General features: G+C 34.8%; 1 protein-coding gene across 8 annotated transcripts in view; it reads left to right on the top strand.

Annotated features, from left to right (window-relative positions):
- The window catches only part of LOC143225504 (tyrosine-protein phosphatase 10D-like), a 165025-nt gene extending 139269 nt beyond the window's left edge, over positions 1-25756 (top strand). For 7 of the 8 annotated variants that reach the window (XM_076455067.1, XM_076455071.1, XM_076455073.1 and 4 more), the window contains one exon: positions 24003-25756. In XM_076455067.1, the coding sequence (XP_076311182.1) occupies positions 24003-25207 (1205 nt within the window). In that variant the 3' untranslated portion in view covers positions 25208-25756. The remainder of the gene's footprint in view (positions 1-24002) is intronic. The other variant, XR_013013888.1, reaches the window with a different exon arrangement.
- The last annotated feature ends 110 nt before the right edge of the window (positions 25757-25866 follow it).

Raw genomic sequence — 25866 nt, 5'->3', positions numbered from 1 at the left:
ATTCTTTAAAGATGGTATTAATAAACTTACAACTCATCGGAGGAAGTGGCCTAAAGAAGCTTATTTTAATTTAATAAGTTAAACAATGAAAAAGATGTACTTGTTTTATATTTTTCTTTAAAATCCAACATTTCATATGCAACATCCTGATATAACAAAAATGTATTTATTGCTATTGGGTAAAATTTAAAATAAGTTGTAAGAAGGTTATCGCTGACTCAAAAGTTTATTTTTTTTATTGTAAACTAAAAGTTTTAGTTTTATTTGTTTCCATTATTTTTCTCAGGAAGGTATAAGTATTGAATAACTTTTAAAATAGAACTTACGATAAAGTTGAAATTTTGTACAAAATAACATATAAGAAACATCTTAACGTCACTAATAATTGAGTAGTAATTGAGAATTTAATTAATATAGTCTTAAGAAACATCTTAACATCACTAATAATTGAGTAGTAATTGAGAATTTAATTAATATAGTCTTCGACACCTTACCATCACAATCAATTAAGTGATGAAATAACAATAATTTATAACATAGAACAGTCTCGAGTATCTCGGTTCACAGATATCCATCAATTAAACCACTCACAGACTAAGAAAATCATATATTTCAGGCATATTATTAAAGATCCAACTTTCGAAGTTGATGAAATCAAACTAAATTTTAAAACCCCGGAAGTAGTTCCTTATCAAGCAGCAAATTGGTGGCGACTAGGATCCTAAGGACTAAGATTAGCATTTGTTATATTCTCGCAACTATTTCAGTCAGAGAATGCTTCAGTCAATGCAAATGTATCGACCAAACTATTCACAGAGTGAAAATCGCCGAAATTATTTATCAATCTCACAAACTGACCGTTTGGAAAACTGTAATATAGCTAAAGTTATTTATCCCCTAACTTATTTTTTGTTATGTCAGGTACCTTGAAGTGTATTAATTCTATTAGTTTGTTTGTTTGTTTTGGAATTTCGCACAAAGCTACTCGAGGGCTATCTGTGCTAGCCGTCCCTAATTTAGCAGTGTAAGACTAGAGGGAAGGCAGCTAGTCATCACCACCCACCGCCAACTCTTGGACTACTCTTTTACCAAGGAATAGTGGGATTGACAGTCACATTCTAACGCCACCACGGCTGAAAGGGCGAGCATGTTTGGCGCGACGGGGATGCGAACCTGCGACCATCAGATTACGAGTCGCACGCCTTACGCGCTTGGCCATGCCGGGCCAATTCTATTAGTAATTCCGCTTATCGTAAATGTAAAAATTATAGGTTTAAAACCATGAAATATTAATAGAATCTGTATTTATCTTAGCGGTACTTTTCAAAACTCAGTTACAATATCGATTACAATTACATTCAGATCTAAGTGATAAGGTACTTATCACTTAATTTATAAGGCCTATATTTCATTGCGAAATCGTTCCACATAATAATGAAGCATGACATTAAATAATTACTACAACTTGTACTGAAACAATAATCTATGCTGCACATTTTTGAAAATCCTACATAAATATGGGATTAATGTGTAAATAAAGAATATTTCCACACACAATACATATATTACTATTTATGTCTGTTTTAGTTCAAAGCCTCACAATAAATTATCTGAGCTTCGCCTGTAAAATTCCGAAATTTGTAGTTGGAAGTACGTAAACTTACCAGGGTACACTATAGTTTATAAATAGCTATATACATAGAGGTATAAAGGTCTTCATATCTATAGACCTGAATATACTTCGAACAAATATATGATGTTTTATATTAACGATGTTTAAATTTGGTAATTTTTAAGTAAAAATGTCGGTTATAATTTCTTCTACTTATTCAATACTTTCTAAAGTAACGCTTTGTCTCCTAGAAGGTCTACCAAGCATGGAAATAATCTAGCAAAAGATAAATCCTGGAACGATAATGTGTACAAACGATTTAAATGGAGCAATTTTAGAAACTTAACATTATTCTCAGCCTACAATTAATCTGAAACTTATCTTACAAATTTATAAAGAAAAAATATCGCTGTCTTTTCTCTAAAGCTTGCGTTTCAGCTAAAACAGTACAAACAGTCAAGACTCAGTTAATACTGCAAACTAGTTGGAATACCCGTCCGTTTGACGGGTGAAATAAAAACTCGTTTGTAACAAAGTAATGAGAAATTGTGCTTCTATTTGTTGTTGTTTTTAACATAATAAACATTAAAAGACACCAATACTGAAAAGAAAGACATACGTACTATTTTAATGAATTCTATCAATATAAAATAAGATTGGTTTCCCCTCTCATGGCCTTCTTCATGTTATCCTGTATCACTGTGTTGAGTTTGGTGCTGGTTGATCAATAAATGTAGAAACATATAGAAAACAGATTCAAAATTATAGATACACGACCGTGTATTTTTAACCGGACACTTACTTTGCTTTAAATACTAAATATTCTCAGTGCTTTCATTTTGCTTTCTTTATTTTAAGTATCATATCCTTCATCTACATAAACTTTTTATTTAAAAGCTCAGAATAAAAAAATGTATAATTTCTTTGTTTAAAACCAAGAAACAAATCACTACAAAGATGATTAAAAACAACTGGATACTCAGCAAATCTAGAAAACAAAACTATATATTATATTTGACAATGACTCATCAAAGTCGGAGTACTTAGACAAGCAACTACCATCTCTAAACTTAGTTCAGCTCTTAAAATAAGCGCATTTCCTAAAACAAAGCGTATAATGTTTCAGATGCTTTAAAATGCTGGATTTCTTTTTCTGTTGCAAAACGAGATAAAACCCGGTTTTCATTTTCTTCTCCCGTATTCGTGGAACTATCATTTAAGAGAAATGATTTTAGAAAGAAAATTGTTACGTAAAAAGTAAAAATTTATTATTTTGGGATGCCAGCTTGTTCTAGGAGCAACCTAAATGTTTAAAAATAGCTGTGATTGTCTATTTGTACTTTGTTTACCCTGAGTAACCGAACACCAGATATTTGTGGAATAAGTCTGTAAACTTACCATTGACCCACGGGGAACATTCGTGATTCACTCTCTATACAATATCTCAGTAAATAAAGTGTACATATGTCAATAATTTTAATAAAGAATTATAAATAATTATCACAGAACCAGACATGACCCACAGATAGTCTTTGTAACGTATTTACCGTTATACACACGGTTATTTTAATACCTACGTTTGTTTCGGAATGGTTTCCTTTTTACATTTAACGTATATTGTTGGCTATGTAGTGTGTAATTCCCGCCTTTTCTCTAAATTTGTAGAATATTCTTTTAAGCACCAACAATATTTATTTTACGAAAACGCCAGCTCGTTTTTAAATATTGTCAAAACTTTAAAAAAAACTCATGTGATTCGTACAAAAGTCGCTTGCGGAGAGACAGTTATAGTTATTGGTCAATTACAGTCAGTGTGCTATAAGTCTCGGAAGCTATAATTGTGATTAACGATTATTAATCGAAAAACTACAAAATTTGACCATGAACGTATATAGATTTTGAACATTACAAACCATTGAACTTCAGTGAATTACTTCCGATGTTAGTAGTTCTTCGATGACATTAGATATTGTCGCCAGTGAAATATTACGGGTGCTTTGAGCGTAGCCAGACGTCAGCAAGTGTTTCAACAAATAATTTGCTCTCTTTGAATATCGATAAAATATTCAGTTCTAAATCTCAGTATTGTTTGTAAGTTTGTAAAACTCTCGTATTTTAACCATCATTTGTAATAACTATTAGTAATAACCGTTATTACAAATTGTATTGTTTTTGTTTGTATATTAAAATATATTTCTGTTAAAAATTGTGTGTATCAAACTTGTTAGTAAATAACATAAATTTGATACATATTAAAATTTCCGACTATTTGAAATCTTAATACCTAGTATACCTAACATACAATCGGAGACTCATCCGAGATAAATTATAATACGTAACCACTTATTGTCAACACATTTAGCATTTATTACGTTTGGTTCACGTAAATACATAATTATTGGATAATGCACTGACATTACCGATACAGATGTGATTAGGGGAAAATATTAGAGCCTTTTTGAGAAAGAATACTCGTAGAACGTGATTGTTAAGCGAGCCGAGGAACGCGATATTTAAGAAAAACACCATCACTGTCCGTGAAAGTACAAAAACTTGAGTAGTTGAGCGTTTAGATTTAGAACAATAAATGGCTCCACAAGCCACTCCAAGCAATGCTTTATGTGGAAAAATGAAGGCCGATTTTACACCAGATAATCTACTATCTTGAAAAGACAATGCTATGAAGCTTAAACTGGTAATAAGATAATGATTTGAAGTTTACGAGGCTCACAATTTTAAAGTTCCCTAACATTTTCCACACCTTGAAATTATCGACTATGTTGATAAAAAAGAAAATATACTATTCAAAAAAAGAAACGCAAAAGGCAAAATTTAGACAAATTGTTAACAAGTTTATTCCGGGTAGTTCTGTATGACATGTGTGAAACTTTGCACATTCACTGCTGAACATCCAAAGTCTGCAAAGGCGAAGTCCACGCTCACTAGTTGAAGTTTAACGTAACTCAACGTCAATAACGAGTATGCCCCCCGTGAGCATCAATAACTGCTTGGCATCTCCTGCCCATGGAAGCGATGAGATGACGAATCACATCCTGTGGAATGGCTGTCCACTCAGCCTGCAAAGCTGCTGCAAGCTGAGGTAGAGTCTGCGGTTGAGGTTGTCGCCGTCGCAGACGTCGGTCCAACTCGTCCCAAAGATGTTCGATGGGGTTTAAATCTGGTGATCTGGAGGGCCAGGGAAAAACGTTGATGTTGTGGTGTCTCAAGAAGACAGTGGTGAGTCGGGCTGTATGAGAACGGGCGTTGTCATGTTGAAAAACGTCGTTGACGTTCACCATGATGGGTTGCACATGGGGCCTAAGAATCTCGTCGACGTATCGTTGAGCCGTAAGATTCCCTCGAATGTGCAAAAGGTCTGTTATGGCATTGTAGGCGATGGCAGCCAACATCATGACGCTGCCACCACCAAATCTGTCAACTTCCTGCACACAGTTTGCTGCAAAACGTTCACCTCGGCGACGGTAAACACGGGTCCTTCCATCCTGCCTAAGAAGCATAAAACGTGATTCATCGCTAAACCGAACATGCCTTTATCGTCGATGAGGCCATACCCGATGTGCCCGAGTCCACTGCAACCGTGCTTGACGATGTTGCTGGGTGAAGATGATGCCTCTGACTGGACGTCGAGGTCGGATTCCTGCATCTCGTAGACGGTTGCGTACGGTCTGATCGGAAATCCTACGCAGCCCTGGTATGGTTGAGGCAGTAGATGTCGCAGTGGTGGGCCTATCCCGAAGGTGACGTAACCGGATGTAGCGATCTCCTGCGGACGTGGTCACACGAGGTCTGCCAGATCGTGGACGGTCACGAGTTGATCCATATTGTTGGTGACGATTTCATAGCCTTGTGATGGTGCTTGGGTGGACATTTACAGCTCTGGCAACATCTGATTGAGATTCGCCTGCTTCCAAGCTGCCAATGGCGCTGTTGCGTTGTGCTTCAGTCAGTCTTGGCGTAACTGTATTGTGTGTCGGTGGCTTAACACTGAGCTATGGAAACCGAGAACCCGTCACTTTTATAGGGATTTTGCACATGTTGCACTTGCAGAACATGCAGATCTCTCAAACAAATTTATTGGACACGAATGCGTTTTGGCGAAAAATCCGATGTTTTCCTCCGTTTTCAAAGTGCACAACTTTTATTGTAATTTTGGTCTGACAATCAGTGCCTTAACACGTGTAACATCACATACTCTGAGCTTGTAACGTTATTACATATATTTCTCTTTAAAATAAAATAAAAAATATCCCTTTTGCGTTTCTTGTTTTGAAGAGTATATGAATGAGGAAATCTAATCATATGATAGTGCATGAATGTTCATAGTCTTTACAGTTATCTGCAAGAGACAATAAATGGAGTTGTATTGCAGATCTCATGAAACGAAACAATGTGGACTATAGGCAACCGTTCGTACAATGAAACTTTATCAGCGAATGATGCATGTTTTTATTTAGATAAGTAAATATGATTTGATTAAATCACACACAATTTAAAGGCTGAATTTTTCCAAGAGTTTCTTCTGATCTTATTAATTATGAAACTAAACATGAAGGTAAATACACTTAAGTTAATCAGTGATAGCGTATATGGGATAGGTCGATTAACATTATTACATTATTCAAGGTATTCATAGATACTTTTATGGATATATATGTACTTGTTTGTTCGTTTAAAACACAAAGTTATACAATGGGATATCTGTGCTATGTCCATCACGGGTTTCAAAACCAAGTTTTTAGCTTGATATAACTTGACAGGAGAGGCTGGCGGATGTACAAAACTTTAAAAACTTAACTTTTATTCTTACTGGTTTCGCATCTTCAAATGCTATTCAGAATAAAACAATAAAACATGAGATTTCGAAAATAAGACGAATAACATACACTACATATTAAAACATGAAAAATATCTTTTGTGTGAAAACAACTTTGTGTTTTTATTTTTAGTGTCCTCTACATTTTAAGCGGTACTTTTATGTTGTTGTTTTTTGTCCCGAAAATACGAAAGCATACCACAGGGTGGATAGTGCCAAAAAGTCCGTTAATATCTACGTTTCAAACGCAATTACACAATAGCTATATAGCGCATCATTTAGGTTCTTAAACTGTTTTAGAAGTAACAAATATGAGTAAAAATAAAATCAAAATAACATAAACGGTATATTGTAGTAAATGGAATAAGATATCAACACAAACGGTTGGACTTCTGACATCATAACGATATCACAATCAGAGTAGTTGGTTCAAATTCTATGATACCACAACGGAAAATCTCATTTTATCACAAGGTTTAGGCGTACTGATTTTAAATGCTTCGCTATCTTTGGGCATTTAAACAAAAACGATACATACGGGTTTTTAAACCTGTTCAGCTTCATATATAGCAAAATAATTTTTAACGCACATTTACAATAACGATAGTTGTTTTTTCAAACACTGATCTACAGATTTAGACTTCAATTACTTGTACCTTTAAGACAGATGAGTTACCAGCAAGGAATAATTATGGGCCCAGTTCCAATTACATTTAATGATTTGTAACATATCCCTGCTGAGATCCCCGAAAGCGATTTAACTTAACTAGAAGTGGTGAATCTAACTACCGATACAGAGTTTAGTCCAGTTACACATACATAAATACTAACTTGTCTAACTGTTCTTATTTTCATAAGAACGTCCCACAGTAGCACAGCGGTATGTCTGCGGACTTACAACGATAGAAATCGAGTTTCGATACCCGTAGCGGGAACAACAAAGACAATCATGTAGTTTGTGCTTAACTACAAACATTAAATGTAAAAGGTGCAACTAACATTTAGGAACAACAATGACAATCATGTAGTTTGTGCTTAACTACAAACATTAAATGTAAAAAGGTGCAAATAACATTTAGAACATTACAAATAGTTATCGAAATTAGTATCAAAAGGTTTGGTATTTTAATTCTTCATGACAGCTTTCAAAATTATTAATATTCATTTTGAAGATGTAGCCAGGTGGTTAAGGCATTCGACTCGTAATCCGAGGATCGCGGGTTCGAATCCCCGTGGCACCAAACATGCTCATCCTTTCAGCCGTGGGGGCGTTATAATGTGAATCAACTATTCGTTGGTAAAAGAGTAGCCCATGAGTTGGCGGTGGGTGGTGATGACTAGCTGCCTTCCCTCTAGTCTTACACTGCTAAATTAGAAACAGGTAGCGCAGATAGCCCTCGTTTAGCTTTGCGCGAAATTCAAAACAAAACAAACAGTTTTTTATAATAACCTATTCAAAGAATAGATTACCTGTAGTTAAGCGCAAAGTTACACCATGCTATATCTATCTTTTGAATTGAAACCCTGTTTTGAGCTGATGGGAGTCAAAAAATATAGTACACTTTTACCGAAATGTTAGCATGTTCGTCAGATTTTACTGCATTGAAATAACTTTTACTGATGTTCCTTGTGAAAATCTCAGTAACTGGTAACCGAACTCTGTAGGTAAAAGTTAAAAAGTAACAAGTAAATTAACAACACAAAGTTTTTAAGGAGTTACGTAGAATTACACAGAGTGGCAAATCAATACACAAGAAAAATGGAACCTGCGATGATTAAAGTTGAGTGCAGGGAATTGCAATTTGGGTACGATCGTTTCCTACGATATTTCAGCTTTGGACAGATGCATGAAAATAGTACAATATTTCATTTTATACACCTTTATTGATGGATGATAATTTTATCGGTAAGTACTTACCAATAAAAGTATCATCCATACTAGAAACAATAATAAATATAATGAGAGAAAGTCGTTGGAAAAGTGGTTTTCATAGTTGCTTCTATTTTGCTCTTCCCTACCCTTGCAGATAAAGAGTGAACTCTACCGGAAGTGGGGCCTCTTTTGTGTCCTGTGTAAAAATCATGCAAGTACAACAAGTTGTATCGTATAATAAATAATATGTAGGACAGCAACTAATGTATATCATTTCTTAACGTTTTTTTCAAGTGATGTGTAATACTTCTTTTTTATATATAAAAATCGAAGTTTCAAAAACTCCGATTTGGACTTTTTGTTAAGTTTGCAAAAATCGTTGTCATGAACAGGTTTAATATTCACAGCGAACGATGTGTAAGTTTATGATATGATACATTAGTTTATGGTGTTTCTGAACTACCGAAAACTTTAAAAAATATTTTATCCACTGATCTAATGTTTATCTTTCACTCCACTATCCTGGTTTTGGTCCGTTTTTTTTTTAAAGGTGAGTTTAATTTGTTAAAATATAATCATTGTTTATAGATTTTTTTCAACTGTGTTTCCCAGTTACCGGTAGCAAATATTACTAATGTCAACCAAATTGTTTTAAATATTTTTAACATAAAAACAGATTTGTGATTTATGTTGTACCTTAAGGAAACAAAGTGATTTGCAACTCTGGTTTTAACAGAAATTATACTCTACTTATTGTGGTATGCAATATTAATACTAATAGCGTAGTCATAAGGGTTTGTTCGTATGTAAAGTTTCATTTCAGTATGTTTTAGAAATGGAGTTTTTCGCGTGATTTTTGTTTCAGTAGGGTACAGGGATAAGTTTAAAATATATCTTTTGATTATTTATTAATGATGATGAAGATATAGACCTTAAATACAACCAGTTTTTTTCTTGATTTAATAATTAAACTGAAAGAGAATTTTTAGAATTGTTGTTTTAAGTTTTACATTCTGGTTCCTTCATGTTGTATAATGATGGGGTCAAACAAACAAGCCAAACATTGTTTCATTTCATTTATTGATTCTCAGTCAAACACGATTTTTGTGGGAAAAAATATTTTAGCAACGTTAAACACAGTAAAAAATAATCATGTCCACTTTCTAAAAGGTTGTTACTCAGCTTCTCGTATCCACCAGCTGTAAATTACGTTAGTCCACGTACTAAAAGGTTGTTACACAGTTTCTCGTATTCACCACTTGTAGACTATATTGGTCCACTTACAGCTTCTCGTACTTACTAGCTGAAAATTATAATACTAAATTTCATGTCATACTCTAGAGCGTAAAAACGTTTTTATATACAATTAGGATTGCGTGCGTCATTGATAGAATTTTGATGATCATATGTGTATTTTTTAAAACTGATTAAACTTTTGATTTCAACCATAATGGCTGCTAAGATGAATATGATTCACCAAGAGAGTTGCATGACTTGACATTGCTGCCCCACTATTTTTAACAGAAAATCATGTTTTTAATTAAGCTTTTTTTAACGATAGAAGAGAAATGTAAGCTACGTATTTACTCTTGTGACCTTCTGAGAACATAAATTGAACATAAAGTGTATGTGACTTTAAAAAACGAAATAAGAAAGTAAAACCACTACTAACTCGCACTTGTGCCTTAAAACAACTTTGGAATATGATATTACATTGTTTAGATATTGTTTGGTATTACTTATCAAATTGACTTTCAACATATTTACTAAAAGAGGAAATAAGATGCACAGGTGTTTAATTTTAAAAAAATCGCAGTTTTAATCCTACTTGCACAACTGCCTGAAAATATTAATCTTGCTGCTCTATAGTGCAAAATTCTCTGTGCTTTAACATTTATGTTAGACTTTTACATGGACACGACTATATAACACTTGTAGTTATAAGAAATATAGTGTTCCTGGATATCTTTACAAAATACTAAACATTTCGTAACTAAGCATCTCATGTTTAAATATCATACGGCCGGTGAAATAAAACTGCAAACAAATAGTGATACTAGTTGGATATATTTTAAAACGATTTTGAGTCCTACATCGATTGACATTGTGATCCATCTGTATAGTTAAATGAAGCAGTATAAATGTGACAATTAAAGACACAGCTTCATTTAACTAAACGGATCACGATGCCAACCAGTGTAGGGATCGAAATTCAGTTCAAAATGTATCCAACTTTATGTATCACTTTATTTGCTTGAGTACTTTTCATTGCAGCATTTTTGTTTTGGATATATCTTATAACAATTCTACGAATGACGAACAATCCATACATTCCTTTAAAGCTTTATTTTCTTAGTTATTTATATGTATAGAAGTGAAATAAATATTTCAGAGAAACTCCAGAGGCTACGAGATCATTTTACTACTCAAATGTTTTGAGATCAGGCTAAATATCATCTGTTTCAACTACGCATTTGCTTCATGTGTCATAAACAAACAGAGGAGTATATACGTTATATAAAAATACCCAATTAAAGAGATAAGCTCCAACACTAACAAGAAATTGGGCATTGTAAGTGGGTTTTACAAATGAGACATTTGAGGAGCTAGTCTGATTTAGAGAGCATTTTATTATAAACTCTTCAATTTACCTGAACCTTTTAATTTATAGGTTTAACTAGAAATAGAACATTATTACTTAGTAATAAAACTAATTGATTTATTTTATGTGTGATTATCAGTGAAAAGCCACACAAGTTCTGTCTTTGCAGAATTGTCAATACTTTTAAATTTAGGAAAGACACGGCAATATCACTTACCGCTAATCCTTGGGCTATTCTAATCAAAGAGTGAGATATGTTATCATTTATAACGCGTCTACGGCTCCCAATTGTCCTCGGAAGTTTGCAGCAAGGAATGCGAACCATGGACTTTCGAGTTTACGGTGCAGCACACCGACAAACTAGGCCAATCCCGGCCAAACTGAATAGTGAAGTGTCACTTGTAAAGAAGACTTAAAGTACCAGCTTTTATAATTACCTGATTATGTAATTTAGTAATTACTGTTCTTTCGTTAAGTAATACTATAATACTTTGAAATTAAAATTATAAATATATTTTTTAAACTCGTCCACGCCTTGAATAAGACATTTCGTCTTCCTAGAGGAGAATGTTTCGCATTAAGTTATTTTAACCTTGAAACTACCAGTTTCTTTTTATAACCTTCACTATCATCAGGGTCTAATATTGTATCCTACACCACTTAATATAAACAAGTGGCCAACAAAACTGGATTAAATCAATTATTTTCTATATAAATAAGATATATCACTTTATATATATAGTTAGTGAGGTCAATTGCGATATTACTATTTGCACCTAGTTATTTGGTATTGCTTGTGTTTACAAGAGATCCTAAAACAAATAACCGTTGACCAATAACCAACTTGATACTTAAATGTTGTAATGAAATGCCCTTAAAAATACGAAGGTAATCCTAACTGTAATTTTGTGGTTAATTGTGATTTATTGACTTAATTTTCTCATGTGTTTTCCAGCTATTGCAGGTGGATAAGTGTTTAAGTTTTTGTATTCTTTCTATTATGTTTAGTGTTCGCTTATTTTATTTCTTCCATATTTTTTTCAGTAATTATCTAAGTATTAACCAGTTTTCCAAGTTATTCTTTATTCGTAATTTTTCTACGCGGTTTAGAATTAGGATAAAACTACACAACAGTTGCTCTCAATTTAAACATGAAAGTTGATATTGTATGTACATGTTGAACCTTTGTTGTGTAATAAGTCACTTGTAGAAACAGACTATATATAGCCTTGGTATATCTGATAATATACCAAGGACAACTACATGTATACCTGACCTGTATATGTAAAACTTAATTTTCTTCTCCTTAATACAATTTCTGTCCCACTGATTCGTATCTGGAAAAATAATGTGCTTAATTGTTGTCACATTTTGTGCACTGCAAAATCATTAAAAATATATTATAGAATGAAGGAAACGTTTAAATGATGTGGTAAGACTGAATCACCCATCCCCTAAAAGTAGAATAGCGAAATCTTCAGTACTTCTTGTATCATTTGATTAATTCTGTAATTACAAGACATATTCTAATTCTCTCCTATTCAATTAGTTAATGGAGTAAACAGCATTTTTAACCGCTGCTATATTTCTGTGTGTGCATTTTGTAAGCGCTTAAGTTTTTGAATGTGAGCTTTAACCTGATAATCTCTTATCTCGGTACAGTTGATAACATGCGAAATACAAATAGAACGATGCATTAAACATTTTAACGTCAAGTACAAGTATGCATTACGATTGTTTTATGTCAGTATTTGACATCACAGGATTTAATTACTAAACACGCTTTCACTAAGCCCCCCGCTAGTACAGCGATAAATCTACGGATTTGCAATGCTAAAATCAGGGGGTTGATTCCCCTTGGTGGGCTCAGCAAATAGCGCGATGTGGTTTTGCTATAAGGAAAACACACACAAACGCTTTCACTAAATTAGCAAATAAACCTTGACAATCCTATATTTTGTTATATTCAGTAGTGTAGTTATAGATATAAAGAACAGAAAAGGTACTCTTAAAAATAAATAAATATACCATAGTCCTTTCAATTGATCGTCATTCTTTAATTCTTTCTTCTTGTTTTGCTAAAGCATTTACTTAAACATTTATTATTTTTCGTTAATTAGACATGATTAGAAATTCTATGTCGACAGAACGCTGCACCGTAAGTAACTGCCTAAAAGGGTATTTTTACTCTAATCAGTACCCCAGTGGGTAAGCGATAAGTTTACGTATTTTTATTACTAAAATCAGAAGTTTGATTCCCTGTGGTGGACAGAATGTAGGTAAGATTGTTTAGTTTACACTTCACTTAATGTGTAGAGAAAAGAAAGTTTGAAATATATCCATGCTGCTCGTTGAATAGATAGTTACTATGTTTTGAATTGTTTAAAAAGTCGGGAATTACTTCATGGTATGTGATATTTGGAATATTTGTTATTCTGATATATATGTAAAAACGCTGGTTTGGGTTGAGAAAATTATGTAGAGGAGCGAACAACATTTCGACCTTCTGACGATAACGAACACCAACCAGTCTAAACACACTAAGGATATTAATTCGTTTTATTTCATGCGAAGTTTTAAGGGAAGTAGTTGTCAAATGTAAGCATAGTGTCACGTATTATATTTTATTCTGGACGAGCTTTGGATTTATGTTAACATATTACGGTTTTAAATAGCCGGAGATTTTAATTTTAATTTAGAGGTTAATCAAATGTTAATATGCATCAAATTTATGATATTTGCCAACAGAATTGATACACACAATTTTCTTCCTTAACACAAATATATTTTAATATAGAAACAAGAATACAAATTATAACGATTGTTACAAATATTACAAATTATAATTTATATACAAAAGTTTTACAAACTTACAAACAATACTGAGTCTTATCTGGTCTGGAACTGAATATTATTTTATCGAGAGTTCACGATGAGCGAATTAATTCCATGTTGATATATCGGTGAATTCTCTTGACGGGAAGATAGCTAGCTTCTTCACGCGTTAGGTTTTTTTCCGATAAAATACCCCTCGGTGTGGATTCCTGTACGTGGTGAGGGGACCTCCTAGAGAAGATTCTGTTCTGTCTGGTTACCTTCTCTGGGATCTAAACATCCACCCACGTGTTTGCCGTGCATGGCGACCCGTGAAGGGGAGGAAAGGATCTTGGTGGTTGAGGGGTCCAACCCTAACACACCACTTTGGCCTCGAATTCCTGTAGACGGGCGGCCTTTGGGTGCCCCCCCTTGGGTCAATCGGCTGGTCCACTTGGGCTAGGGTCAATTAAGTACCAGTGTTGGAAGTCTCAACGGGTGTTGTGGACATTGTGCCTGATGCTGGTGTTTGGGTATAGTGCTCACGAAACTCTGGCGTTGCTGCATTGTCGTTGGATGACATTGTCGTGCGTCCCCTCGTAGGGCTCCATGGTGGGTGGGGTCAGTGGGTACCGAAATTTTTCTTTTTTTCTATGGATCCTCCTTCAAAAAATTTAAATAAAATAGTGAAAAAACAGTCAATAGGCAAACGACCACGTCTTGAAGACTCTGAGCAGCAATCTTTAACATCTGTAACACACGTACCTCATTTTCTTATATTACATTCTCTTTCAGAGAAACCTTTAGAGCAAATGTCCCCCTTTTTTATTCAGAAGGGACTAGAGGGTCTTGCTGGCTCTCCAAAGTCAGTAAAGAAGCTTCGATCTGGAGACATATTAGTTGAAACATCCACAACCCACCACAGTGAACTCCTCTTGAATTCAACGGCAATTGGGGATATACCTATTGAGGTTACCCCTCATGCTACCTTGAATTCATCACGAGGAGTTATTGTTGAGAGAGATTTGAAGAACGTCAGAGATTCTTGCTGGTCTCTCCACTCAAGAAGTTTCTGCAGTGAGGCGCATCTCTACTCGCAAAGATGGAGTTACACTGCCGACAAATACCCTCTTTTTAACATTTACATCACCACGTGCACCTGCCACCATCAAGGCAGGTTATGTAATTTGCAGGGTACGGCCATACATTCCAAACCCTCTCCGATGTTTCCAATGTGAGAAGTTCGGCCACTCAAAGACATCATGTCGTGGTTCCCTGACCACGATGCCTATGAATGTGACATGGACCCACATTTCGTCAACTGCAATGGTTCTCACCTTTCCTACTTTCATTCTTGCTCAAAATGATTGGAGGAAAAAGAGGTGCAGCGTTTGAAAACGACTCATAACATTAGTTATCCTGAGGCTCGGAAATTTCTGCCCGCTACTCCATCTCGGACATATGCTGCTGCACTTCGTTCCACAACTACAGTGGGAGTGCAGACAGATCTTTCTGTGCCTCCAAGAGAATCGTTTTCAAAACAAATAAAAAGCCTTTTGACCTCCATGGTTAAAAAGGTTGATGAATCGACTTCCACACCCATCTCTGTTCCTCCCATACATTCCAACAAACCTCAATATCCTCATCCTTCGGTTTTAAATACAGGCATTTCTCTTGATACATCTTTTTATCCCACCCCAAGATGCAAAACAATCATTCGTTCGCGTTCTCAGTCACTGGAATCCCCTTCCAATAACAAAGACCTGCCCAATCGACCCAGGGCAGGATCCATGGAGGTCGATAGACCTCCTCCGACTAAGGACAGTAAGGAAAAAATATGTGGTCGTAAACAGAAGGGTTCTCCAGCCACTTCGCCTACATGTCATTGAAAATGGCCACCTTGATACAATGGAACTGTCGAGGTTTACGTTCTAATCTGGATGATATCAACACACTGATTGCTTCCTACCATCCTGTATGTCTTTCCTTACAAGAAACATTTCTAAAACCTGCTGATACAGTCACCATTCGGCAGTTTTCTCTGTATAGAAATAACAGGGGCTTATCTTTAACCGTAAGCTGACCTTTATACCACACTTAAAGCAGCTACGGGTCAAATGCACAAGAGCACTGAACATCTTCCGTGTCCTCTCTATCGCCAGTTGGGTAGCGGATCGATGTTCTATGTTAGAGATATATCGTGCTCTTATTCGATCAAAACTCGACTATGGATCAATGGTCTATGGCTCTGCTAGACCCTCGGCCTTAAAGATGCTGAACCCCATTCATCACCAAGGACTTCGACTCTGCACTGGGGCTTTCCGCACCTCTCCAGTTCAAAGCTTATACGTCGACTCTCATGAACCTTCTCTGCACCTTTGCCGTTTGCAACTGTCTTTACTATATTCTTTGAAACTTCGTTCTTTACCAAAGCATCCCACCTGGAGATGTGCTTTTCTTCCTCAGTGGGCCGTACTTTTTCAGAATAGACGATCTGCCATTGCTCCTTTTGGCCTTCGCATCCAGGCGCAATTGGATGAATTGGGTCTGTCCTTGGATAACACTGCAGAATCCACAGGTCAGCCCATCCCACCATGGCTTATTACAGCCCCCAAATGTGACCTTTATTTTAGTCATCTGAAAAAGGCAGATACTCCAGATTGGAAGTACCGTCTTTTATTTAAAGAACATTTTTCAAACAATCATTCCGTTCCCATTTATACAGATGGTTCCAAATCAAGTAATTCAGTGGGCTCTGCTACGGTTTGCTGCGGTTCGGTGGTTGCGCGCAGAATCCCCTCTACAGCTTCTGTGTTCACTGCTGAACTGTACGCCATATCTCTTGCCCTGGATCATATTGAAGCTGAGCAATGTTTCAACTGCTTTATTTATACTGAGTCGCTTAGTTCTCTACTGGCCGTGGAATCGCTACATGTTGCCTCGCACCCTGTTCTCGCTGATATTCAAAACCAACTGGCCCATTTCTCATTAACAACTTCTTATGTCTAGTTTTTCTGGATACCAGGCCATGTTGGTATTCGCGGGAACGATCTTATAGACACGGCAGCTAAATCTATCTGCTCTGGAACTATCACCACTGTGCCTATTCCGTACATGGACTATGGTCCTGTATTCAAGGCTTGGCTCCGTGCCAACTGGCAGTCCACTTGGAGTGAGCAACGCGATAACAAGCTTTTTTGAAATAAAACCCTATATTGGGATTTGGCTATCTAGCTTCCGTAAAGTTGGGAAGTAGTAAGTTGTTCTAACTAGACTACGTATTGGTCACAGTTTTTTAACTCATCATTTTCTTTTATCTGGAACTGTTGCACCAGTGTGTAGTTGGTGTAACACTCAAATCACTCTAAGCCACATTTTACTTTCTTGCCATCGTTACGACTCTCAACGACGGCACTATTTTACACATGTTTTTACCAGGGTTTATCTGTAACATTGGACAGTGTTATTGGTGTTGGTAACACCGTCCACCTTGATAAAGTTTTTAGTTTCTTAATAGCCATTAATCTTTTTAATCTCATTTAAGTGTTGGATATTTATTCATTACACTTTTTTAATTGTGGTTCCCTTTTCAAAGTTTTAATCTATCTAGTTCAATTTGAAATTGGAAATTGGCCAGAACATTAAATAACTCGACACCAGGACTGGAAAGGCCAACTTCAGGTGACTAACGCTGCTGTTTGAACTCTCCGTTTAAACTACCCTTTAGTCGTCCTGGAGAGTTGTTATTCCAGTTTTACTGCATGTCTTTTAAACTTTTATTACTTTACCTTTTGGTACTGGCCATAATGACACATAACCCGGAACCAGGACTGGAAAGACCAACTTCAGGTGACTGACGGTGGTTTTGGTATTTGCCTGTTAGTCTTCCTGGCGGGTTATGATCATTACCATTCTGCTACAGGAAATCCTTTACAACTTTGTAGACTGGATGTCAACATCGGTTTTATGCAATTTTCTGTTTTTAATTGCTGTTTTGTTTTTACCGTCGTTTACTTTTACGAATTTTACTACATTTACTTTACTTTTACTTTTTTACAGGACATTTGGCTAATTTTTATTACGATTTTGCTATATGTCTTTAAACATTTTTCTTATTTTACCTTTTGATAATGGCTGTTATGACAACATAACCCAGAACCAGGACTGGAAAGGCCAACTTCAGGTGACTGATGGTGGTTCTTGAACTTACCTGTTAGTCTTCCTGGCGGGTTATGATCATTACCATTTTGCTAGAGAAAGTACTTTACAATTTCTTTTACTCTGCTTTCTCTCTTAACATTGTAAACTGGGTGTTAACATTGGTTTTATGCTTTTTCTGTTTTTGAATGATGTTTTGTTTTACCTTCATTTCATTTTCTTGTTTTACTACATTTAATTTGTTTTTACCTTTTTACCGGACATTTGGTGCAGATAGCGCCATAAAACACTAAATCAATCAATCAACCGACAAAATATCTATTGTCCTCGTAGAAATACTAATGTCTGAAGTTAATTCACTGAAATTAAACGTTTTTTTAATATTCGAAATCTATAAATATTTCTGGTCCAATTATTTAGTTTTCCAATTAATAAGCGTTATCGCAATTTATTTTCCTAGGCTTACAATATACTGACTGTAGCTAACAAAACAATATTTTATCACTGTGTCCTGGCTAGCTACATTTATAGGAATCGCGCCAGATTCTCGAACGTTGAACAATGTTCTAAAACATGCTAGTGCTTTCGTAAACCGTATATTGTTGAATCTTGCTAACGAGAATCTCCTAAAGGTTTGGATAACAGGCCGGATTTGCGCAATACACATCCAACAATACACGTGACATGCATAAAAACAAAGGTAGGTATTAAACTAATTGTATAACAGTAAATCTTTTACAAGTTTGGTATACCATTTTGAGTAAATTAGTCAGTTTGTAAATATGTATTAAAGTAATAGTTACAACTCCACTAAAAAGCGATCGTTAACGTCCAACCCTAGCGCGCGCGCACACACACACACACACACACACACCTGTGGTATTAATAAAGATTGTTTTCGTTTTATATCGCACTCTGTACTAAATCCATTTATTTCTTAGTAAAATATGGTTTCTCTGTTTATTTTGATAGCGAATCATTTAATTTATTCTTTGGGGAAATCATTTTACCCGAAAATCTTACATTAATATAATCGACGAACATTTATTTGCATATCTATGAACAGTACATATGTGTGTGTGTGTGTGTGTGTGTGTGTAATACGAGAATGTGGTGTAACGGATTTTTAGTTATATATTTATTTTAATATCTGATGCATGTGGCGTATATTGTTGAGTGTGTAGTGGTCACGTCCCGCCTGTTCTCTAAATTTGTAGAAGATTCTCGAGAACTTCTAAATTCACATGAAAATTTCCGGTCATTTGAAATCGCAATATATAACGTACGTAAAATAATAAATCGGAGATTTATCCGAGATTAAATTATATTACGTTACAAAAAAAATACTTATAACCCATTTAAAAGCCCAAATTGTAGAGAAATATTGTTCTAAAGTTATGATTTCTTCATATAGTAATAACATGAATTATTTCAACACATTCCTCGGGAGTCAGTAGGTGTCTTTACACTATAATTTGTTGAATATTAAAAGCAAGTTTAATCCTGAAAGTCGCTAAGTGTGTGGGTTTGGACATATCCATTCGAGACAAGTTTTCGTTTGTTAATTGATAAATTTTAAAGTGAAATAGAGCATCCTTATTTCGCCGTATTAACTAGTACCAAGGTCTAGTTATATACATCACCTTTTTATATTTAGCTTTTAACTGAGATACGAATTGTATCGCCTACGATTTGATGGGAAATAACGAGGCATCATGACAGCCAGCAGTAGGATGAGCGAACAGGAACACTTTGAAAGCAGCTACAGGCATATTTGTTGCATAGTATCTACCAAGGTAGTTCTAAACGGTTCCCAATACCTCTGTGTGTCATTTGGAGACTTTCATGATTCTTATTCTTAGCTGTTAATCTCGTGATGCGTTGACGGATTTCAGTTACCTGACCACTTCAAATCTCCCAACGCAACCCAAACACTAAAAGATTGCGGGAAATGCCTGTTTTGTAGCCAATAAAAATTGCACAGAAAATGCAGTTCAAACTTTAAAAACCAGATTTGCTAGATTTTATTTTCAAGAGAAATGTCCCCCAATGGTTCGTGAGAGACCTGTTAAATGTTGTTTTTGTTGCCAATTTGGAAAACAGTAGTCTCAGATTTAAAAGTTCAAGGCAAATTTAGAAACCCAAATGAAGGCAGTTTCATACAAATGGTTTGTCTGTAGTTATGCACAAAGCTATACAGTGGTCTATCTGTGCTCTGCCCACCATAGGTATCGAAATTCGTTTACTAGCGTTGTAAGTCTGTAGACATACTGCTGTGCCACTGAGGTGCCTATATAAATGGTAGTTTTCAAAACGTAAATAATGTAACCAGTATCAACACAACCGTACTACCCAAAAAAATTTTTTTCAGAGGTATTTTATTCTCCAGGTTATGAAACTCTAATTTTGAGTACATTTTCATTTCGTAAGCTGTTTTTGTGGTATCCTTAACTTGTATTTGTGTTATATAATTTTAAGAACTTTGAGTGAGAATAAAGAAGAATATATAATAATTGGTCAACCCAACTACATCTACTATATACAGTTCCAACGAGACCTTTCGCCTATTACCAGAGCTCATCATACCAACTGGGGAATGACACACAGTAATGATTGAGACGCTATTTATATTATAAGATTGCATGCTCAACAACAGTTATTTGTGAATTAAATTAAGTTGGTGAATGTGTTGTTATAAATTTTGAGTCCTTTGTAAATCAAAATTAAGATAATAATTAATAACAAAACAGTTTGTAGCTCAACAAATTTCAATTTATAAAAATCCACATAAATTGCCACAATGTACGTTCATCTATTGTTTCTCATTGAAAATACATCATAATATAATTTAATTAACAAGGAAGTTACAAAAGGGACCCCTATTGGCATACCAAGAATATCTGTGAACTTACAACGCTAGGAATCGCGTTTCGATACCCGCGTTGGACAGAGCACAGATAGCCCAATCGGGTAGCTTTGTGCTTAACTTAAAGAAGTTACAACTGAAAAACCAGTTTTTATAGAAAGTGGTATAGATTAATACTAATGTATACCTTTAATAAATTACGTGGCCTATGATATGAAATAGATTTTGTTCCTGTTACGCTGATGCTATCTAGTGTCAATTAATTAAGAAAAGAAATTGTTTGCTACATATCATAAACAACTAATAAATATGTAAATTATTCGAAAAAGGAAGAGTAAATGGATGAACTTAGTTTGTGTTTTTTGTTTTGTTTTTGAAATTAATAATTGTGGAGAATGAAGATACGTTTATTTTATTTTAGATTTTTAAATGAACATTGTAACTTGAAATGACTCAAGTATGTTACTTGTCAAACCATATTTTTATTCAAGTTTAGGAGGTTTCACGAATTCTTTCAGTTTTTTTTCCCCCTAGGTACAGATGAAATCAATTTCAGCGTACTGGTTTGCTGTTGTTTTAGGAGCGAACCTTTTGGTAACTGTACAGTGTTCCATTTCTTCAGAATGTGGGGAGGGATTGAAAACAGAGTGGAATCCTTTTCCTAATAAAGTCATCGGTTTTGACCAATCTAAATCAAACAACGCTACCATTAAATTAAACCAGATATATTATACAGATAAACTGGAGACCTGCTTACAAGAATGCTGCAGTTTCAAATATGTTGAAAGATCGTAGTAGTACTAGTAGTAGCATTGAGTTGCCGAAAATTTTGTTGATAACGGCGTTACTCAAATGATGAAACAATGAATTGTTATCGTTATAATGAATACAGTTTGAACATTATATTGAATTATCTATACTGATCAATAGGTGTTTATGTTCTGATTTATGTGGGTAGTTTGATAAAAAGTTAATATTAATTATAACTTATCTTTGCAAATATGAAAACGTCATAGTAATCTTTAAATAGTTTTTCACTTGTCTAATATGACTTTCAAGTAAAATAAAAAAAAACATTAAGAGCATTTCAGCATATTCCTAAATGTTTGTTTGTTTGAATTTCGCACAAAGCTACTCGAGGGCTATCTGTGCTAGCCGTCCCTAATTTAGCAGTGTAAGACTAGAGGGAAGGCAGCTAGTCATCACCACCCACCGCCAACTCTTGGGCTACTCTTTTACCAACGAATAGTGGGATTGACTGTCACATTATACACCCCCACGGCTGGGAGGGCGAGCATGTTTAGCGCGACGGGGGCGCGAACCCGCGACCCTCGGATTACGAGTCGCACGCCTTACGCGCTAGGCCATGCCGGGCCCATATTCCTAAAAGCTGCTAACTAGGCATTTCACTCAACACCTCTCGTAAAAAGACAATTTACTTGACAAATTGAAACCTTTTTTTAAATAAATCCATGAAATATATGGATGAGGCTGATAAGTAAGAAAACTGTCTGTAGGCAATAAAGGGTGACATAGACAGAAATGTAGCAGGAATTCCAATATCATGAAGTAAGGTTTCCTTATGTGCTTCAAATGTTCTAACCTTATTTTCCTTTTTCTTTCGTTTCATATTTCTTTAGAGCTTTTTTTTTAATTTTGCGCAAAGCTGCACGAGAGCTAACTACACTAGCCGACCCTAATTTAGCAGTGAAAGACGAGAGGGAAGGCAGCTAATCATCACCACTCACCGCCACCTCGTGGGTTACTCTTTATCCAACGAATAGTGGGATTGCCCGTTATTTTAATAACGCCACCACAGCTGAAAGGGCGAGCATATTTGACGTGACGGGGGTTCGTTACCGCGACCCTCAAGTACCCTAACCACCTGGCGATGCCGGGCCTTGGAACAATCGCATTCCCACAACTGTCTCCAGGCAGTAAAGGCGATACAGATGATAAAAAAGGCTGCAACACCACATCTTTCTCTCCTAACGTTTTCTTATTTTATATTTATTCTTCTTTCTTTAACTAGCGTGACTAGCAAATAGAGGCTAAGCCAGCAGACTTTATCCCTACCAAAACATGGATCCTTCTTTCGCAGCTACCTCCAAGTCAGGGCATACCTTATCCCACACTGTAGCCAGTGTCTTAGTGATGATCTTTTCAATTTATTCAGCATTTTTGTTACAGTTATTAAAGTTTGTTTTGTTAACTAAAAAGATTTTTATCACAGGTTTAGGCTTGCTATATCTAACATAGTTCTTTTATTATATTAATCTTTGCTTAACTGTTAACATTTTTTGTACACACAGACACATCTTTAACTGGCCGGAAATGATATCAAGTGAAAAAAGAAAGCACTAAATACGTTTTACGGGATAATAAGTACAATGCGATTGGAGTGTAATAACCAATTTAGAACGTAGTAAAAACGTATATGACATTATAAGATTGCATACAAATACAAATCATTTCAGCGTTAATAGTCAACATATGTGTTTTTTAGAATCCATTAAATTGGGTTTAGAGTTGTAGATAGATTTAAGCAAAGTCAGACTAAAACATATTGAGCAACTCTCAGGTTGTGAACAAGTTCCTGTGCTGTAATAGCCCCCCAGTGGCTCAGCGGTATGTCTGCGGACTTACAACGCTAAAATCCGGGTTTTGATACCCGTGATAGGCAGAGAATGAATAGTCAATTGTGTAGCTTTGTGGTAAATTCAACACAAGAACAACAGTGCTGTAATAATGTGATAAAAGTTTATCGAACGTGGCCTTGATCAAATCTAGCTTATTAACACACGGAAGACCACCCTCAAAAAAACACAAACAAACCTGAAATTTTGTAACCAAGGCCTAAATTCTCTCAAATGGTAAAATACGACATTTGAAAGTGTAATTTTCTATTCATTGCCAGTATTGAAATTTAGTTCGAGCAGCAGGTTAAACTTGATGTGAAATAACTAATTTGAATGTGTTTAAAATGTCATTTATTTTGATAAAAATCTTTATCTAACCAGAGAATTTTCCTCACTTAAGTCACTTTGTTTCATTAATAGATAACTTAGAAATATTTAAATATTACATCATATTTTCATTTCTCATATTTATTTTAAAAGTTGTTATTCAAATGATTCGTAATACTTCAAATACAGTTATATTGATTATTCTGTATAAAAAAAATCAAAATTGTTAATTATTCAAACTCAAACTATATGTTTGAATTCATTGTTCTATTTCTAGGTGAATGCAATATGCTGGGATATAGTAGGAAAGGATTTAACTTCAACTGTTATCACTGGTTTTGTTTTCCTTTGTCCTTGTGTGTATTCGTGGAGGCTCAAGGCACCGTCTCTTACATACCAACAGAGATTAATAAAATAGTTAATGAAACTCACTTTAAAAATGCTCAAAACTTTTTTACTACTGAAACAAAAATATCTTCTCCTAAGATAAAGACCATGACAGCAAAATTCCAGAATGATTACAAAGAAAGAATACAGAAAAATGGCATAAAGTATGAACCTCAAGATTTGGTTACTAAATCTACCCTAAAACGTTATAACTTAAATCATGGATTAAGCAAAAACAAAGTGTTTCAAGATAATTTTGTAACAAATGCTGTATCTCATGCTTCAGTTGCAGTTGGTAACGAAGATATTTTAAGAACAAAGTCTAGCTTTGGTATTCATAAGCTAGGTGTTGTGTTTTCTGGCACTGGAAACGAGATAAATACTTCGCTTGACCCAAACATTGACGTGTTACAGAAACATCTTATTGAGATGAAAAATACTTGGAATGATGACTCGACAGCAAAAACAAACACGTCTCGCAGTTTGATGGATACTTTTAATACTTCCAAGAAGAAGAATTTTACAGGTAGAACAAGTAAAAAATATAAAGCCAGTGTTGCCTTTAGTTTCGGAAGGAATAAAGAAAATTCAACAGAAGTTAAAGACAGTAAGGAAGTTATCATTTCGCCAAGTTTTGATATTTTTAAATCAAAATCTTCACCATCGGAGCTTCAAGATACTTTCAATAATTTCCACTTCATTAAGGCTAACAATTCACATAACCTCAACACATTTAAACTGGTAAATTCTAGAAATACTTCTGCATCAGACCTTCCTTTCGAAATTCTGAACAAGTCTTTAAATATTAATATACGTTTCACAACTTCTGATGCCACAAACGGCAACACTTCAGACAGAGACATCTACATCATTATTACCCCTCACAATAACACCAACATATCAGTAGAAATTAATGGTGCCTTTACCTACAAAAACAGTTTAAATACGTTATCTATTCATCTGGTTATTGTTTTAATAATAGCTTTAATAATAGTGTTGATAGTAGTAGGCTTAGTGGCATCACGTGTTTACGAAATATGGCAACGACGCCATTATTGTAAGATGGACTTTTTAATTGAAGGCATATATCGCTGACAAACCGAAGAAAGCTGTCATTACTAAGTGTTTCTCATATAGGTTTCAACGACGAAAATGTATATGAGATATTCATGATAGTTTCCCGTATAATCATCGTTATCAGAAACTGTACTTGTATTTCAAACCGTGAATTTTCTGAAATGGAAGCGATTTAAAATAAGAATATTTTTTGAAGACTATATGTGAATGTACCCCTTCGTGTTTCATAAAAGAATAGTGTCAAAGAAACCTAAAAATGTTCAAAGCGTGTTTTATAATTTTTTTCTAATTGTAGTTGTGATGAAGAGATGCTTCTTATAACATCAGTTTAACTATTATGTAAGAAAGAAATGTTAAATATATGCCCGTCTAAATATTTGTTGACAAGTATTAAATTTAAAATTAAAACAATTTATAATGACAATATTAATTGAATTGATTTATGACTTTCTTTTATTTAATTTTTTTTTTGAAATTGCGGTTTAAAATATTGATATGCTCAATCTGACCAAATAGAAACATGTATTCGAATTCCTTTGAAGTTAAATAAACTGGTTCTTTTTGCAAGTGACGTAGTGGTTTATCTTGAAAACTAAAAGTTAACCTACATTTTGATAAATAAAGCTTTCTTTCAAGCAAGCCATGAATTAATACTTTAAATAGTTTGTTTAAATTAT

This window comes from Tachypleus tridentatus, chromosome 9 (genome assembly GCF_004210375.1).
Source record: "Tachypleus tridentatus isolate NWPU-2018 chromosome 9, ASM421037v1, whole genome shotgun sequence".
Classification (NCBI taxonomy): domain Eukaryota; kingdom Metazoa; phylum Arthropoda; class Merostomata; order Xiphosura; family Limulidae; genus Tachypleus; species Tachypleus tridentatus.
The sequence above is the reverse complement of the archived record's forward strand: the minus strand, read 5'-3'. Positions and strand labels throughout refer to the sequence as shown.